Source organism: Diceros bicornis, chromosome 5, assembly GCF_020826845.1.
Source record: "Diceros bicornis minor isolate mBicDic1 chromosome 5, mDicBic1.mat.cur, whole genome shotgun sequence".
In the NCBI taxonomy this organism is placed as follows: domain Eukaryota; kingdom Metazoa; phylum Chordata; class Mammalia; order Perissodactyla; family Rhinocerotidae; genus Diceros; species Diceros bicornis.
Genome location: NC_080744.1, coordinates 5941240 through 5959482, shown reverse-complemented (window position 1 = coordinate 5959482; position 18243 = coordinate 5941240). Strand labels below are relative to the sequence as shown.

Here is an 18243-nt window from a genome sequence, read left to right as displayed (position 1 = left end):
GTGCTTAGAACAGGGTCTGGTGCTCAGTGTTACATGTTGTTATGGCGGGTGTACCTGGTGTTAAATGTTAGCGTTAAACAGTCTGATTAAGTATTTGTCCTGATGCCAGTAAAATCCTTGAGGATAAGCCCATATGGGACGTGTTTTCCATTGTGTCCCAATACCTAGCTCAGTGCTTGACATGCAGTAGGTGCTTATTAAATAGTTTTGAAAGAACAAATGGAACTACTTACTGCTACTAATTTACCTATAAAGAGAAACAGTGTGTGATAAGTATTTCCCCCATTCTCTTTAAAATGTGAGTTTCCTGTTGAATTAAAGAAAAACAATAAAGGAACAGGTTTTATATGGGAAATAACATTGGCACCTTTCCATAGCAACATCCTATAATATGCAACAGAACCAATAAGTTCTACATGGAACGTGTATCTTCATTTCTTTTTCTGGTTAAATTTGATATATGCTTGTTTTTCTAGGGAATACAAGGCGTAATCGAGGGAGAATTTGCTGTTTGTATTAGCTTATATCATGGTTACGAATTATTGCAGCAAATGGGAATGAGATCCTTATATTTCTTCCTTTGTGGAATTATGGATGGAACTAAAGGTAAATAGATGAAATTATGTAAAGAAATAATGACGTGTTATTTTCAATAAAAGTATATTGAACAATTTTGTTTACTTAAAAATGCTTTATTTTAAAAAGCAATGAAGTAGTTCGTTGAATAGTAACAAATAGCCATGTTTCTCTGTTTTTGATGAATTGCTGGAAAAAAGCCATTCGTTGATACATATGTGAATGTGGAACTGGAATAAGTTGCTCGTTTTCATGTTTACATTTGAAAAACTCATGTTCATTTGTAAAGTTTAATTTCTTTTTAATAAATAATAAATTTGATTAGTTTTGCTATTAAGTTTATTTATTTGGAGAATCTTTTTTTAATTTCTGAAGGACTGACTCGGGCTAAAAATGAACTTGGCCGAAATGAGGACTTCATGAAGCTCTATGGGCATCTAGAGGGCATGTTTGCACAGACACACAGTGCTTCATCAAGTGGTGTTTCTATCCGCAAAGGTCTGGTTTTTTATTTTATGTGGTTTCTCTTCATCAAGGCCAGTTTTCAAATTTTGCTCCATTGATCCACATGTCTATCTATAATTACTTATATATATATTTTTTTTCTTTGCTGAGGAAGATTAGCCCTGAGCTAACATCTGTTGCCAATCTTCCTCTGTTTTTTTCTTGAGGAAGATTAGCACCGAGCTAATGTGTGTGCCAATCTTCCTTTATTTTATATGTGGGTCCCTCCACAGCATGGCTGACAAGTGGTATAGGTTCACATCTGGGATCTGAATCTGTGAGCCCAGGCTGCCTAAGCAGAACACGCTGAACTTAACCACTAGGCCAGGGGGTGGCCCATAATTACTTATATTTCTGTAGCAACAGACCTGTTAAATGCTTAAAGATTTTCTTCTTTAAGTTAGAATAGATGCATATTCAAGCAATTTATAAACTTTAAATATATAACAGATGTTAGTAGTTTTTGTTACTGGTAGTGAAAATTTTCAGAACTACTAAAAACTGATTTATAACTTAACTAAATATGTATTTTTTCCCTTTAACTTTGCTGCTGATTCCCATTTGGGTTCTCTCTCAGAATGAAATGTTCCTAAAAAGTCAAAGTTTATTTTATAGTAATGCTTATGTGCTCCCAGATGCTACTTACTGTTTAAATAAAAAGAAAAAAGTAAGTTTTAACAAATTCGTTTTGAAAAGGATAACTAAAATGCATTAATGTAATTAAATATGGGAAATATAGAAATTTTTTTTTTTGCAGGAGATAAAGATAAAAAGTTTTTCTACAGTCACCCAAAGTTAAAGAAATTAGAAGAAGTTGTAGTTGAACACTTCAAGTCATGGAATGGTAGGTCCTATTTAGTAACTTCACCGTGAGACAAAGTTATTGAAAAGTTATTAGTTTGTGCTAACACTTCTTATGGAGAAGAATAAACACCAAGGTTGTGACTTGGCCGACAAGTCCTAGTGATCTGGCCCCGGGCCAAGTCACAACTTTGGCTTTTATCCTACAAATGTTTATGCTTTGTGAAACCATTACCGAGGCATTTAGAGCAGTAATATGACTTACGTTTTTGCCAGATCAGTCTGGTAGTTTTGTGGAGAGTAGACGTTGACCGATTAGGAGGCTAGTGTGATAGTCTCATATGATAGCAGATGATGGTGGCTTGTGCCAAGGCAGGGGTCGGGGAGGTACTGAGAAGTGGTTGTAGATTCTAGATATATTTTGAAGTTGGCGCCAACAGTATTTGTTGATGGATTGGACAAAGGGTATGAGAAAAAAGAGGAGTCACATGGGTGTGTGTGTTTGTGGATGATTATATGAGCAGAGAGGAAATTAAGATCAGCATGGAGAAGAAAAAGCAAACGTGTTAAGATGCCTTTGAGATATCTAGGTGGGATGTGCAGGCATTGGGTAAGTGCATCTGGATCTCAGAAGAAGAGTCTGGGCTATTTTTATTTTTTATTTATTTTTTATTTTTTTATAATTTTATTTATTTATTTTTCCCCCAAAGCCCCAGTACATAGTTGTATGTCATAGTTGCACATTCTTCTAGTTGCTGTATGTGGGACGCGGCCTCAGCATGGCCGGAGAAGCAGTGCGTCTGTGCGCGCCTGGGATCTGAACCCGGGCCGCCTGCATCAGAGCGCACGCACTCAACCGCTAAGCCACGGGGCCGGCCCTTTTTTTTTTTTTTTTTTTTATAATTTTATTTATTTATTGGGCTATTTTTATTTGTTTACATGTATATGAGTAAATTTTGGAGTCATCAGCAAAAAGGTAATATTTAAAGTTTCAGGAATGGGTGAGATCACATTGCCAGAAATACCATTTAGAGACAGGAGAGGGCCCAGAATGTAGTCCTGAAGAATACTAACATTTAGAGTTCAGAGGGAAAAAAGCCACAAAGGAGACTGAGAAAGAGACCAGACAAAACAAGTGTCAGAGAGGCTGAGGGAAGAGGCTGTTTCAGTAGGAAGGAGCGGACCGTGTTAAATGCTGCGGAGAGGTGTGGTACGATGAACTGAATAAGCCTCTGTTGAATTTGGCAATGTGGAAGGTTACTGATGACTTTGGAAGAGGAGCTTCAACGGAGTGAGGGTAGACAAGCAGGCTGCGGCCAGTTGAAGAGATGGCCTTTGCCCCGAAGGCAGCAGTGGGCCAGGAGATGGTCAGATGGGGTCTTGATGCTGTGGTGAATCAAAGGAGGTTTATCTGGAATAATTTTCCTTACAACAGCTGCTGCTGCTTTTCGCTTATGTGCTGTGAATTAGCTTTCTATGTTTTAAGTCATTTAATCCTTAGGATTGTCGTGAAGATTGAGTGAGTTAATATATAAAGTGCTTAGTGTAGTCCCTGGCTCACACGTGATGATTAATATAATGTAACTCATATGGAAGAAAGAAGGCTTTTCCAAGTCCCAAGCAAGCTTGAAAACAAAAGAAAACAAATAGCAAAAAACTCCACACAACTTGCGATTATTAGCCCGATTGCTATGTGCAAGTCTTCATACTTTATGTTTACTATTTCATTTAATCATTGCCTCAATCCATTTTAGATATGAAGAAACTAAAGCTTAAAGAGATTAGATAGCTACCATGGTCACACATCACCCAGCGAGTAAGTAGCCCAGCCTCAAAGACCATGTTCTGATTCGTGCGTTCTGCAGCCTCCCAAACACAGAGACGCTGGGAGCGGCTTTGCAGTTGGCTGTAGGGTATATTCTGCAGTTATCATGGGAGATTTTGAAAGTATTGTAGATTCAGGGACAGAATGCTGTGGCCTTGATAAGACAGTACCTTCAGTGACAGAAAGGGAAGGGAAGATTCACCAAATCAATTCTGTGCTTTTGACTTAGAAGGTGAAGGGGAATAACAGGCATCAGACGTGACTGAAGGACTGGTCAAAAGTGACTCAGGTCATTTTTATTTGATTTGTGTAGGTTTTATTATGACAGCCAGTGAGAGGTAGAAAGCCAAGATTGTTAAAATTACTAGAGAAGGTAGGAGGAAAACTAGCAAAGGTTTAAGATGGCTTAAATTATTTTTTTGAAAGAATTATCATTCGTTAGTATATAGCTTCAGATTTGTCTTTGAACTTGTTCTTGTCTATATGCTTTTTAAAAAGTTGTAATTTAAGTTTTTGTTGTTATATAGCTCAGAATACCTCTGAAAAGAAATGTGATGAGACCAGAGTTATGATCTTCTCTTCATTTCGAGATAGTGTTCAAGAAATTGCAGAAATGCTTTTACAACATCAGCCAATGATTAGAGCAATGACTTTTGTTGGCCATGCCTCTGGGAAAAGCATGAAGGGTTTTACCCAGAAGGAGCAACTGGAGGTAATTATTTTTGGAGGTGATGAAAATAAAAATAAAATTGATGAGCTTTGCACTATTGCTTTTTTTGTTTTAACTCCTTGGTCAATGGCTGCTTCTTGAAGATAAATTTATAGTAAACATGTAAATAAAGAAAGGCATATTTTGAAAGACCAAAAAAGGTGTTTTTTGTGGTTTTGAAACTTTTTTTAAAAGTGCTGTCAAGTGTGGTGGTGGAGCAGAAAGGCTCTGGCGTCATGCTGCTGGGTTGGAGTCCTGGCTCTCCCCTTACGAGGGTCTGTACCTCCTGTGCCTCAGCTTTCTGATCTGTAGGCGTACTTCAGAGAGTTGTCACGAGCATTAAGTGAAATCATACTTAGAGCCTTCAGTAGGTGTTCGCTGTTTGTTTATTTTATTTTTTAATTTTTATTTATTTATTTATTTATTTTCTCCCAAAGCCCCAGTAGACAGTTGTATGTCATAGCTGCACATCCTTCTAGTTGCTGTATGTGGGACGCGGCCTCAGCATGGCCGGAGAGGCAGTGTGTCAGTGCGCGCCCAGGATCTGAACCCCGGCTGCCAGCAGCGGAGCGCGCGCACTTAACCGCTAAGCCACGGGGCCGGCCCGTGTTTGTTTATTTTAAGTCACTTTATTCCAAACAAATAATGAGCTTGTCTTTTTTTTTTTCTATTATTTAAAAATCCTACTTTCAAAATATGGTCCGAGGAAACCATGGTGATATTTAAGGTAGCCCTATGCTCTGAATAAGAAGTCATAAGTTTTCTAAGTGCTGTGATATGTTTTTTTGGGAAATTTTAGACTATTGGTTTTTATAAAGCTTATACATACTTTTGCAGATTAGCTGTGGGTGTACATTTGAGTAGTCACTGACAGTTAGGTGTGTCTTTAATGTCTGATTCATCCTGACAGATCCTTTCTTGCTCTGTCAACATTGGTAGATGAGGAATCCTGTTCTTTAAACACCTTTTATAGCAGTGGAAGCTGACTGGGTCTGATGGGGAGGGTCTGAGTTGTTTTCCTGAGTCTGGAGATGACACCTTTACCCACCCCAAGTCTCAGTAGAAGTCTTTTTTTTTTTTTTTTTTTAAGATTTTGTTTATTTATTTATTTTTCCCCCAAAGCCCCAGTAGATAGTTGTATGTCATAGCTGCACATCCTTCTAGTTGCTGTATGTGGGACACGGCCTCAGCATGGCCGGAGAAGCGGTGCGTCGGTGCGCGCCTGGGATCCGAAGCCGGGCGGCCAGCAGCGGAGCGCAAGCACTGAACCGCTAAGCCACGGGGCTGGCCCTCAGTAGAAGTCTTGACAGGGTTCACACATCTAGTGGGTGAGTGGCTGCCCTTCGCATTTATGTAGGAGTGACACGTGAAGTGGGTTTTTTCCCAGCGGGTCAAGCATTTTGAAATGCTCGTAGTACCCAACCTGATCTCTGGCTAATTTCATTATTACCTTAAATCATTATTTCCTGAGTTTGTCAGATACCAGGAGAAACCCTATTGATTTTATTGACTTTGTCCTTTACTCACTTATATCAATAATATTCTATGTAGGCCAGAGTAGGAACCCTTTTTTTGGGCCGGCCCGGTGGCGCAAGCGCTTAAGTGCGTGAGCTCTGCTGCGGCCTGGGGTTCACCGGTTCGGATCCCAGGCGCACACCAGCGCACTGCTTGGCAAGCCATGTTGTTGCGGCGTCCCATATAAAGTGGAGGAAGATGGGCGCAGATGTTAGTCCAGGGCCAGTCTTCCTCAGCAAAAAAAGAGGAGGATTGGCAGATGTTAGCACAGGGCTGATCTCCTCACACACACACAAAAAGAACTCTTTTTTATTACTCCTATACATAATTGCTTTCATAACAGCAGTTTTATTCTGAAATAAGCTTTCGTGCAAATAGTTGTAATTAAATTATTCATTTCTTTAGAAACAAGAGGTGAAGTCAGAGAGGAAGTGGGGGACTAGATCCTTTGAGGCCGTAAAGGTCATGTCCATATTAATGACTTTGGCTTTTACTCTGAGTGAGATGGGAGGAAGCCCCTGGAAAGTTTGAAGCAGAGGAGGGTCATGGCCTCATTTATATTTTAGAAGAATCACAGTGGTTGCTGCCTTAAGAATAAACTATAGGGGCCTGAGGGTGGAAACAGGAAGACCAATTAGGAGACTTATTACAGTAAGTCAAGCTACAGATGATGGTGGCGTGGATGAGGGTGGTAGCAGGGAAGGGGTGAATGGTTGGATTCTGGGTATATTTTGAAGGTCAGGCTGACAAGATTTGTTGACAAATTGGATGGGGTGTGAGATAAAGGAGTGTGAAGGCTGCCTGCAAGGATGACTCCAAGGTTTTTGGTCTGAGCAACTGGAAAGAGCTCTGTTAACTAAGACGGATAAGACTGCAGGACAGGCAGGTTTTGGAGAGAATATCGGGAGCCTGGTTTTGCACGAGTTAACTTGGCATGCCTGTGAGATTAGTGTTTTATAAACTATCGGAGTTGATGCAGCACCAGTTTATTTCCTCTCAATACGTCACGGACAGATGCTTTTGAACATTACAGTAAAAATGAATTATTAGAAAAGTTAATGAAAAAGTTCGTGTCTAAATTTTTTATTATTGGAGTTAACAAACAGAATTACTCTGTCCAGTTTCTGAACCCTTCCTCTTAGTTTTTATACTTATCTTGTTGGGGGCCAGTAATAGTTCATGGACTACAATGTGAATAGCATGGTTTTAAACATCAAGTAGAGATGTTGAATAAACAGTTGAATATATGTCTTGAGTTCATGGGTTCAAGGGTTCATGGAAATATATATTTGGCAATCATCATCGTATAGATGGGACTGGATGAAATTACCAGGTGATTGACTGGAGATAGAGAGGATGTCCAGAGACTGAGCCCTGGGGTACCTCATAGTTATGAGAGGGAGCAATGATCATGATTCCCTAGGGCATCAGAATGAGTGGTGAGTGAAACAGGAGAAAGACCAGGAGAGTGGTATCCTGGGGCCAAATGAGGAGGAGGAAGTGATTAAATGCATAAATGCTGCTGGTAGGTCATATAAGATGATAACTGGGAATTGACCATTGGACTGAGAGATGAGAAAGCAAATGATCTTGAAAAGAACAGTTTCAACAGGCTGGCCCGTGGTGCAAGCGGTTAAGTGCGCGTCCCCTATTGCGGTGGCCTGGGGTTTGCCGGTTCGGATCCCAGGCGCGCACCGACGCGCTGCTTGGCAACCCATGCTGTGGTGGCGTCCCATATAAAGTGAAGGAAGATGGACATGGATGTTAGCTCAGGGCCAGTCTTCCTCAGCAAAAAAAAGAGGAGGAGGAGGATTGGCAGATGTTAGCACAGGGCTGACCTTTCTCACAAAAAAGAAAAAAAAAAGAACAGTTTCTGTGGAATGGTGGGGACAAGCTTGATTGGAGTGATTTCAAGAGAGAACAAGAAAAGGGGCTGGCCCAGTGGTGTAGTGGTTAGGTTCGTGTGCTTCACTTTGGTGGCCCGAGATTCGCAGGTTGGGATCCCAGGTGCAGACCTACGCTTCACTTATCAAGCCATGGTGTAGCAGGCATCCCACATATCAAGTAGAGGAAGATCGGCACGAGTGTTAGCCTAGGGCCAATCTTCCTCAGCAAAAAGAGGATTGGCAACAGATGTTAGCTCAGAGCTAATCTTCCTCACAAAAAAAAAAGGAAGAGAACAGCTAGAAAGTATACAAATATACAGGTCTTTCAAGGATTTTGCTGTAAAGGAGAGCAGAGATGGAAGTGGTTTTTTTGTTTGTTCTCTGTTAGGAGACCTAGCAGTATACTTGTATGCTGATAGGAATGGTCAGTTGAGAAAAAAATTGCTGATAGAGTTGAGAGAAGAGTATGGCTGGTGTGATCTTGAAGTAGATGAGAGAAAGGGATGGGATCTAGTACACAACTATGGAGGTTGACTTCAGTTGAGAACATGGATCGTTTATCCAAAGCAATAGGAGGGAAGGCAGACTATATGGGCACAGGTACCGGTGGTGGGTAGATGTGGCCGTGATACCTTGTGGAAGGTCGTTTTTGATTGCACAGTTTTTGTCATGTCATCAGCTGAGAGTGAGGATGGGGAGGACATGTTGGAAGTTTGATGAGAGAGGAGAGAGTAGGAAACAGTTATCCAGGAGAATGGGGAGAGCGAATGGATTAGGGAGATATGAAATGATTTTCAGATAGCACTAAGAGCCCACTCAAGGTCAGAGATTATGAGTTTAAAGTGAAACCAGTCAGCATGGTTGGTGTTTTCCTCCAGCCACATTCAATTGTGTGGGTACAGGCTCGGACTAGGTGGAAAGTGGGATATAAGCAGTGCTGGAGTCTATTCAGAGGAACGTGGAGGAAAAAGGAGTGAGAGAGTGGAATTTAAGCTAGGGTAATGGGTAAGCAGTGAAAAAATGGTAGATCGGTAGATTATAAATCCTGGTACAAGTTATTTAATTAATCACTTATTCCTTTCTCTGATTAATTAAATAACTTCTGGTTCATATTTATTTTTCAAACTCTAGGCAAATTAATATTAATCCTAGGCAAATAACAGTTTAGTTTATACAAGTTAACTAAAAAGGAAGTTGTTTGACGTCCTTTATTAATCTATGAACTATTTATATTAAAGAATTGTTTCTTTACATCTCTAGTACTATGGCCCACTATTTTTTTTCTTTATCTGGACAGAAAGGACAGCTGTTTTATTAAGTTACATACAGGTACTATTAGGCCAGTCTTTCCTTGGCTTAATGTCATTACCGATTCCAGAGGGAAATGAATTATTCTTAACTTTTAATCTTGATTGTCGGTTCTCCCTGTACTCTGAGATTTTCCGTATTGAAGGAAAACTCTTTGGTGCTTCTGGAAAGGTTGATAAGAGGACTTAACGTGATAAGTTTTTATTTATCATCCTACTTTTAAGGTTGTGGTTTCTAACAATAGAACTAGCTTCAGGATTAAGATAATGGGTTTTTGGAGCCGGAGATACCTAAGTTCATATGCTGACAATTACCATTACTTATAGGAGAGTAGAATGTTTGAGCGTGAAGGGCCTTTATGGCTTTTGTCACAGGTCCGTAGCTATTTCTGTACTTTGGTAGAGTTCATATTTCCTTTTTATGTTACTCCCCCAATATTTTCTCCTGAAATTTACTTTTTGTGTATAAGGTCTGATAACTCCTTCAATACTAGTCATTTTGTTTGGACATTCTAATATTTTAATGGCTATTTATAAAGGCATTGTTCAAAGCATGACTGGTTCTTCTGGAATGCCATCATTCAACTTTTGTTTCTATTCGCTGTCTGTTGAGCATCATCTTATTTAGTTACCATCACAACTGCTCCACCATATAGAAATCTGCAATGTTGGTGTTGAATATATGGAGAAACTGAGGCTGAGCAGTTGAGAACTAAGTTTATAAGGCTTAAGAAAAATTTTCATAATGTTTCATTGGCTTTTTAATTGACTCATTCTCATACTATTGTAGTTTCGTTAAACTGATCAGAGAGAAATCCTGGTTCAGGGGAGGAAAAATAATTTTCCCTCTACCCTTCTGAGTTCTTAGCTGAGAGACATGTAATAAAAGACAGCTTAACAAGAGAAAAACAAACAAGTTTATTAACATGTATACCTCATGTATACATGGGAGATACCCAGGGAAAAATGAGTAACTCCCCAAGGTGGCTAGAATTCAGATTTAAATACCATCTTAATAGAGAAAGCGGAGGTGGGGCTGTAGGCTTCTTAGGGGAGAGTAATTGATTTTTAGGAAAGATGACTAGGCCCTTAGAAGAATAGATGGGAGGTATGATAGTTTGTGACAAAGTTTGTCTGGGTGTGGTGTCGACTTCTAGTCTCCTCTCCTGTGATAAAAGTCCATCTTCCCTGGTTGATGAAACTCCCTGGGAGGGGATTTATGACAATTGAGTTCCTTTTGGAGGATCTGTTTTTAGACAGATAAGAATAGTTAAGAGAAAGTCTGTCCCTGCATTTGGTATCTTTCAAGGGTGCCTGCAGCTCAAAATAATCAATATACCAAAGCAGCATATTTTGGGGCAGCATGTCCTAAACCCCTACAGTCGTTTTGTGGGGTGGCATATTCTGCTACCCTTCACTGGAACGGCAGTATAAAAGGTCAGACGTGAATTCCAGGATACTAAAACATTCTTATGTTAGATACTCCTAACAGTAAGTTTAGGTCTAGGACATGATAAATAGCAGTAATTACTTGTGTCATTTACCTGCCCTATGACATTTTTAGTGATGCTAAAAATAATATCTAGGCTGTCTTATTCATTTGTAAATTGTTAGCGAACCCTTTTAGCCTCCTAACCATTATTAAAGCAAAGGAATTAGGACTGCCCCTTGCATTTCACAGCAGTCTCTTTTGGCTCACGTTGCCCTTTTGCCCCTTCGTTTCCTATTCTGTAGTATCCTGGATGCTGACTTTTAATCTGATTTCACCATTTTGGGGAGAGTGGAAAAAGTATGCTTTGATCTACAGTTCTCTTACGTTTGTATATAGTTATTTTTAAATCATTTTTATTTTAGGTAGTGAAACAATTTCGTAGTGGTGGTTACAATACATTGGTTTCTACTTGTGTTGGTGAAGAAGGTTTGGATATAGGGGAAGTTGACCTTATAATATGTTTTGACGCCCAGAAGAGCCCAATCCGTCTGGTACAGCGTATGGGCAGGACTGGCCGCAGGCGCCAGGGCAGGATCGTCGTGATCCTCACTGAAGGACGGGAAGAGCGGGTGAGTAGACCTGGAGAAACATGATTTGATAATTAAAATTTGAGAAATACAGCCCAAAGACAAATGTCAATCTTCAGCATTCGAAGTCCAAACTCTTTGTAGGTAATTGAGGTTGATTTTTACCCTCTTTGTGTTAGATTCTGATTATTCTTGTAATTAGGAGAATTTTTGACTCGGTTCAGTTTTCTAATTTTTATTCATATAAGAAACACATTTTTGTACTTCAGTATTCGTTTAGAGACACTAGATACAAAAATCAGCATGTGTTACTCTGTTTTACTATTTCCCTGTGCTTTTAAGGCCTTTTTTTTGTGTTTAGTTTAGGTTTTTTTTTTTTTTTAACTACAGTGAGTTGAGAATGTTTTTTATGTTTTAAAGGGTTGCCTGAATCAATCAATCAACCAACAAACCAACGAGAATACATGCCAGAGATAGTATGTGGCCTGCAAAGCCTAAAATATTTACTTTCTGGCCCTTTATGGAAAAGTTTACTGATGCCTATTCTAAGTGATAAGGGACTTGAATTGTACCTCTCTACAATCTTGGGTGACAGGGCTTCCTGAATATGATGTTGTACATAATATTATTTTATGTTTGTTAAAGTATTAACTAACTTTTGTAACTCAGTGGGACTATTTCTGTGGCCAAATATTTAAGTTCACATTAAAGAATTTTTCACTAACTACGATATTTTTAAAAAATTGATTTAAAATGTTTTATATACCCTTTAAAAATCATACTGAAAAATGAATTATTTTTCCCCAATACTTTTCATATGATTATAGCATATTCTTATGTAACATCTAGTTTATCCATGAAATGATTCCAATAAATGGAATGTTTGACTGCTTGTGAAAGTCTCTGTATTATCAATGGAATTGGGGTCTCGCTAATTACCTCAGGCAAGGTGTCTCTCTTCAGGTTAGTTTTCCTGTCTGTCCGATCGTCGTAATGGCCCACACTTGGCAAGCACCTGCTTTGTGCTTGGCAGTGTTCTCAGTGCTTCAGACGCCTTATCTTATTTAATTCTGTCAACAGCCCTGCGAGAGGAGGAATACTTTTTTTGTTGTATACAGTGAAGAAAGCTGAAGTGTAGAGAGATGAAGTAAGAAGCTGAAATGAGGGAATAGTAAAAAAAAAGAAAAGAAAAAGCAATTTATACTTACATATAAATATCAGCCTTATTCAAAAACAGCAACATACTAAATAAAAGACAGATTTCTTTTGTGTAATGTAATTACTAAGGTAGACTTTTAGAATAATAGATTTTTAAATGATTTTTATCGAGCTGATTGAACTGGCTTAAAATTCAAGACAACAGAAATTCTATTTCAAGACGACAGAAATACTTATTTCTCTTAAGTATTTAAGTGGATCATGGTTTAATTTACTGTTTAGAATAAACCCAAACCAACATAATGATTGCTTGTTATGGCTAAGTGATTATTATAGAAATAATGTAATTTGACATTTATTTGTTTTTGCAGACTTATAATCAAAGTCAGTCCAACAAGAGAAGTATTTATAAAGCTATTTCAGGTAACAGGCAGGTCCTTCATTTTTACCAAGGAAGTCCACGAATGGTTCCTGATGGAATCAATCCAGAATTGCATAAAATGTTCATCACACATGGTGTCTATGAACCGGAGAAGCCTTCTCGGAACTTGCAGCGAGAGTCATCTATCTTTTACTCTAGGAATGGTAAACAAAAAATTTTACATTTGAGACATGCATTTTTTTTCCTGTTGTTAGCAGGTCATATATTGATATATTACTTCTTTGAGAAACTCAGCGTATATTCTGGGATGTCATGGGTGTTCCCTTTGGAAAGGATAAGAGATTATTCACCTGGTAAAGTGAAGGATTGGCGCTGGCAGTACAGAGTGTTGGGAAAATTAAAAATACCCTACCAACCCAGAGAATCCTCTTTACAAAATGTAGAAAAGAAAGAAAACAGTTTTATTATTGAATAAGCATTGAACCAGATTACAGTGTGCATTGTAGGCAGTCCACCAGGATGATACAAAGACAGAAAGAAATTCACCCCTATTCATCCCCCCAAGTTACAATCCTTCACCTCTATGTTCTCAAGGTTACCAGTAACTTGTCCTCGTATAAGAGGGCAGCACCATTTGCTGTACATTCTTTCATAGCTCATCCCAATTCACCTGGGAAATGAGGTAGCCATTTGGGTTAGCTGGTTGCCTTTATCCAAAGAAATAATAAAACCTCTCTTATCTCTATGACAAGCAGATAGTGACAGCTCCAAGAAGGGTATCTAGGTCTGACTCCTCTGATGACTGGGAGAGAGGGACACTCTCTTCCTTGGTGTTTACATTTCAAAGAGACAGGCTCTTAAGAAAAGCATTTCTGGTTGAAAAGCTGGCTAGAGGCTGGCCTTAGCCTTTACAAAGATTTGCCTACATATCAAAGGGTTAAAGAAAGTATTTACAAACATTAAAGTATTTACAAACTTTTCCTTTCTATAAAGGAGAAAATTCATTTTTTTTTTTTTTTTAATTTACTCTTATACCAGATAGTGGCGAAGTTAGACTAAGTTATTGGTGATACAGATTCAGAGGGAAACAAACACTTTGGTGCCAGGGAGCATGGTTAGTCATGAGCGTGTTGCTAGTTAAAGAACTGCAGAGGGCCGGCCCCGTGGCTTAGCGGTTAAGTGCGCGCGCTCCGCTGCTGGCGGCCCGGGTTCCATCCCGGGCGCCCACCGACGCACTGCTTCTCCAGCCATGCTGAGGCCGCGTCCCACATACAGCAACTAGAAGGATGTGCAGCTATGACCTACAACTATCTACTGGGGCTTTGGGGGGAAAAATAAATAAATAAAATTACAAAAAAAAAAAAACTGCAGAGATTTTGGTGATATCAAGAAAATATCTTGAAATGTTAGCACTTTGAAAATGAGAAACTAAAAAGTTTATCTTTTGAATTTTATTTAGCCTTGAAGGAGGACTTTTAAAGAATCATAAAATCATGTAGTTGTATACTTTAAGATTTGGAAGGAACCTTGGGGGTCATCTGGTCCGGTTGCCTATCCAGGTGGGAATGCTTTCTGCAGCATTCTTGTTGAATGTGTGTCCAGCCTCAGCTGGAACATCTCTGCTGGTGGGAACTCTATTTCTTGCTTTCTTTTTTTTTTTGTGAGGAAGATCAGCCCTGAGCTAACATCCATGCCAATCCTCTTCTTTTTGCTGAGGAAGACTGGCCCTGGGCTAACATCTGTGCCCATCTTCCTCCACTTTATATGGGATGCCACCACAGTGTGGCCTGACAGGAGGTGCGTCGGTGCGCGCCTGGGATGGGCGCCCGGGATCCGAACCCGGGTCGCCAGTAGCGGAGCGTGCACACTTAACCGCTACGCCATAGGGCGGGCCCAGGGAACTCTATTTCTTTTTTTTTTTTTTTTTTTTTTTTTTTTTTTTTTTGTGAGGAGATCAGCCCTGAGCTAACATCCGCCAATCCTCCTCTTTTTTTGCTGAGGAAGACGGCCCTGGGCTAACATCTGTGCTTATCTTCCTCCACTTTATATGGGACGCCGCCACAGCATGGCTTACCAAGCAGTGCGTCGGTGCGCGCCCGGGATCCGAACCAGCGAACCCCGGGCCGCCGCAGCGGAGCGCGCGCACTTAACCGCTTGCGCCACCGGGCCGGCCCCGGAACTCTATTTCTTTATGAGAGTTCATTCCATTGTTGAACAGCCCCATACAGAAGAAGTCCTTAAGTTGAAACATCTGTCGTGGTACGCTTTTCTCGTTGATGTAGTTTTGTCTTCTAGGTACAAGAACAGTTTTGATCCATGGTTTACTGATGTAGTAGTTCCTTAGGTATTTGAAGACAGGCCCTCTCAAGTTTGTTCAGCTGTTTGTTCCATGGTTTTCATACTCTGAAGTTTCAGGGTCCTTTCCCTCCTAGTCACCTGCTTTGGACTTACTTAAATTTGTAAATGTTCTTTTCCCTTCACTCAGAGCCATTAATTCATGCTTTTTTGAATATGTCTATTAGACCTAATACAAATCCACTTAATAGGAATATACCTGTCATTTTATAAGACTTTACCAAATTTTTGGTTAAAATAAAAACAGAGTATGTATTTTGAATTCTCTTGAATTTATTAAACTAATAATGGCATCAAAACTTGATTAGGTTGGCATAACTTATTCTTAGTGGTCATTATATTTTTATAGATGTTAACTAGCCATATGTTTGATAATTGCTTCTAAAATGTTACTAGGGATGGATGGCAAATTTCTTTAGTAAAATTCTAGAACCTGTCCTTCTTTAAAAATTGAGATAATGTTAGCTCATATTCATTTTTCTGTACTTTTCTCCCTGATTTTTCAAGTGTCACTGGTTCATCCTGCCAAGATTGTGTGTGTAAATGTAATCCTCTATACATTAGTGTATAATTCATCTGGGCTTAGCAGCCTGCACTTACTTAACGTGACTGGGAGAGTGGAATACTTTCCTATTTTGAAAGTCTTAGAGCGTCAGTTGTTAGAACTGAAAGGGACCTGTGAGATCACGGAGTTCAAACCCCTTATTTTACAAAAGCCTCTTCTGCAGTATTTGGGAAAAGCGAAGACAGAAGTTTCCTGATTCCTAATTCAGCAGTCTTGACAATTTTTTTCTGCCCTCGTCTGTATCGGACCAGAGCTTTATGCTGTGTATCCTTTCCAGTTTGATGATTATTTCCCTTTATAGAGATTATGGAAGTCAAAAAGGGTTAACTTACCGTCTACCTGTTTTAAAAGTCTATTATTTTTTAAAGCAATAGGTCTTTCCCACCCCCCTTCAGCCACCTACCCTCCATTTCAGACTTAAGCTGAAAACCCTTTTTAGTCTTGGTGTCCCCCATCAAGCCTCATTTGACCTTCCAGTACTGTTATGATAGAATTGTGATACTAGCTTTCGTTTGTAAGTTATCTCATTGTTTCGTGCCAGGTCTTAGACAGCAAAGTGGAGAGAGTCCAAAAAGAAGCCAGGACCGAGAGCCCAGCTACCTGGCTGTGTTCTGTTAATGGAGTCATTACTGAAGGTTAGCGCCTAGACAGGGGGTGCACCAGTACTGTCAGAGAGGAGAGAGGAGGTTAGGAGATGTGTGGAAGCAGGAAGTGCTGACCGAGTGGTTTTCATGAAGAATGCCAGTTTAAGGAATAGAATCAGTGGGTTAGCAGAGATGAGTAGACATAAACAAGGAGAGAGTTTGAGTTGATGTTGTATATTTTGTTTGCTTTGCAGATTTTTTTAACCTCTTTTCAGTTATTTTTTCAACTTACAGGAATGAAGCAAAGTAATTCGAAGAAAGATGGGTTCTTATCAGAAGAAGAATTTAAATTATGGGCCAGACTTTATAGATTAAGAGACAGTGATGGAATTAAGGAAATAACATTGCCTCAAGTGCAGTTTCCCTCTTTACAAAATGAGGAAAACAGACCAGTAAGTTGAACGTGTTTTCAGATGCTCTTTACAGTGATTATGCAGTAGCTTTGGGAGTTAAGAGAATGTCTATGATCAGAATGTTGACTGACTTAAAAAATTAAGAATGTAAAAAAGTTTAAAAAGGAATATTAGAGTCTAAGTTTGTAAAGCTACTAATTTTATGTTCTTTATTGTATATATATTTTGACATGACTATAATATATTTATCTAAGTTCTGCCTGTTCTTCCTTACTTTCTGCCATGTGAACATTTCTATATGGGCGTCATCTACATGGTTGTCAGGTTACCCTGCAATATACCACCGTTTGTTTAGCTGTTTCCCTGGTGTGTTTGGGGATTCTTTTCAAAATATTACAACATAAAATTATGCTGTCGTGAGCATCTTTGTACAAACTAGTTTTTATTTATTTTTTTTATAATTATAGTAAAACTTTAATTTGGTGTTATTGTTTGTTTATTATGGGAAAATTTTTGGTGAACTTAGGGAAAGTCAAGAGAATTGATCAAAGGTTACATTGTGCCTAGACAACTGGAAAAACAACCTCAGGGAAGATGCCTTTTAGAAGATTTATAGAACTTTAAATATATGGCTTTTCAGGATTTATATTTTATTCACTACAGGGAAAGTGAAGAATGGCAGCGGGTTTGAAGAGTTGGGATCAGTATCACTGAGAGATTATGAATGCCTCCCTATTAGATTGTAGGATATAAATCTAGCAAAATAGTAGTTTTGAAACCACACATTTTCTTAAATATTTGCTCTTAACATGGAACTATATAAACAGGAATATGGCCAAGTAGTAACTCATATAACAATTATTTAAAAAATATTTAAAAGGGCATCTTTGTACTTTTTGAAATTATTTCCTTTTTTCTCCTGAGATTTTAGTTGAAGTCCCTAACTGAATTCAGTTTGTTTATGTTAGGCTGATTATCTTATATTAATTTTTTTTAAATCAGTTTGTGAAATCTGAGTATGTGTGTTTTTATCATTTTATTATTTTTAAAATCGTTAATCAAGACTCAAGAACCAACCACTGGAGTTCGTCAGCTCTCTCTCTCTGAGTGGAGAGTGTGGCAGGATCATCCTCTTCCTACACATCAAGTTGACCATTCAGATCGATGCCACCATTTCATAAACATTACGCAAATGATAGAAGGAATGAGACACGAAGAGGTGAGGTTTTATTGTAACTTTCTCTTGCTGGTATGATGATGAAACTAGAATACTTAATCTTTATTCTTCTTAATTCGAAGTCATTATTATAAGAAACAAGTATGAATTACAAGTAATTTTAGCTAGAATATTTTGTTTTTCTATATAGCTCTTTTTGCCTTCAATAAGGAACCAGTTTTCCACCATAGGAGAAGTAGGCTTAATTAATTAGAAGAATATTACCTGTAAATATTGATAGACTAGAGTAAAATTTTAATATACTTAATGATTTATGCAACAACTATTTATAAAGCTAATTTAGGATTCTTGATATAGTGGGATTTATTGAAATATTCTCTATCACCTAGGTCATTTGGTATGTCTCTTACATCCTGGTGGTAGGTTAGAGAATTATTGATTCCTTGAGCAGTTTCTTGATTATTCTT

The 18243-nt window shown here is 38.7% G+C and overlaps 1 protein-coding gene across 5 annotated transcripts in view; it reads left to right on the top strand.

Annotated features, from left to right (window-relative positions):
- FANCM (FA complementation group M) overlaps positions 1-18243 on the top strand; it is a 53108-nt gene that overhangs the window by 12746 nt on the left and 22119 nt on the right. For 4 of the 5 annotated variants that reach the window (XM_058540640.1, XM_058540641.1, XM_058540642.1 and 1 more), the window contains exons 6-13: positions 477-606; positions 952-1074; positions 1838-1924; positions 4234-4418; positions 10978-11184; positions 12672-12885; positions 16481-16638; positions 17663-17818. In XM_058540640.1, the coding sequence (XP_058396623.1) occupies positions 477-606; positions 952-1074; positions 1838-1924; positions 4234-4418; positions 10978-11184; positions 12672-12885; positions 16481-16638; positions 17663-17818 (1260 nt within the window). Of the gene's footprint in view, positions 1-476; positions 607-951; positions 1075-1837; positions 1925-4233; positions 4419-10977; positions 11185-12671; positions 12886-16461; positions 16639-17662; positions 17819-18243 lie in introns of those variants that run through there. The other variant, XM_058540644.1, reaches the window with a different exon arrangement.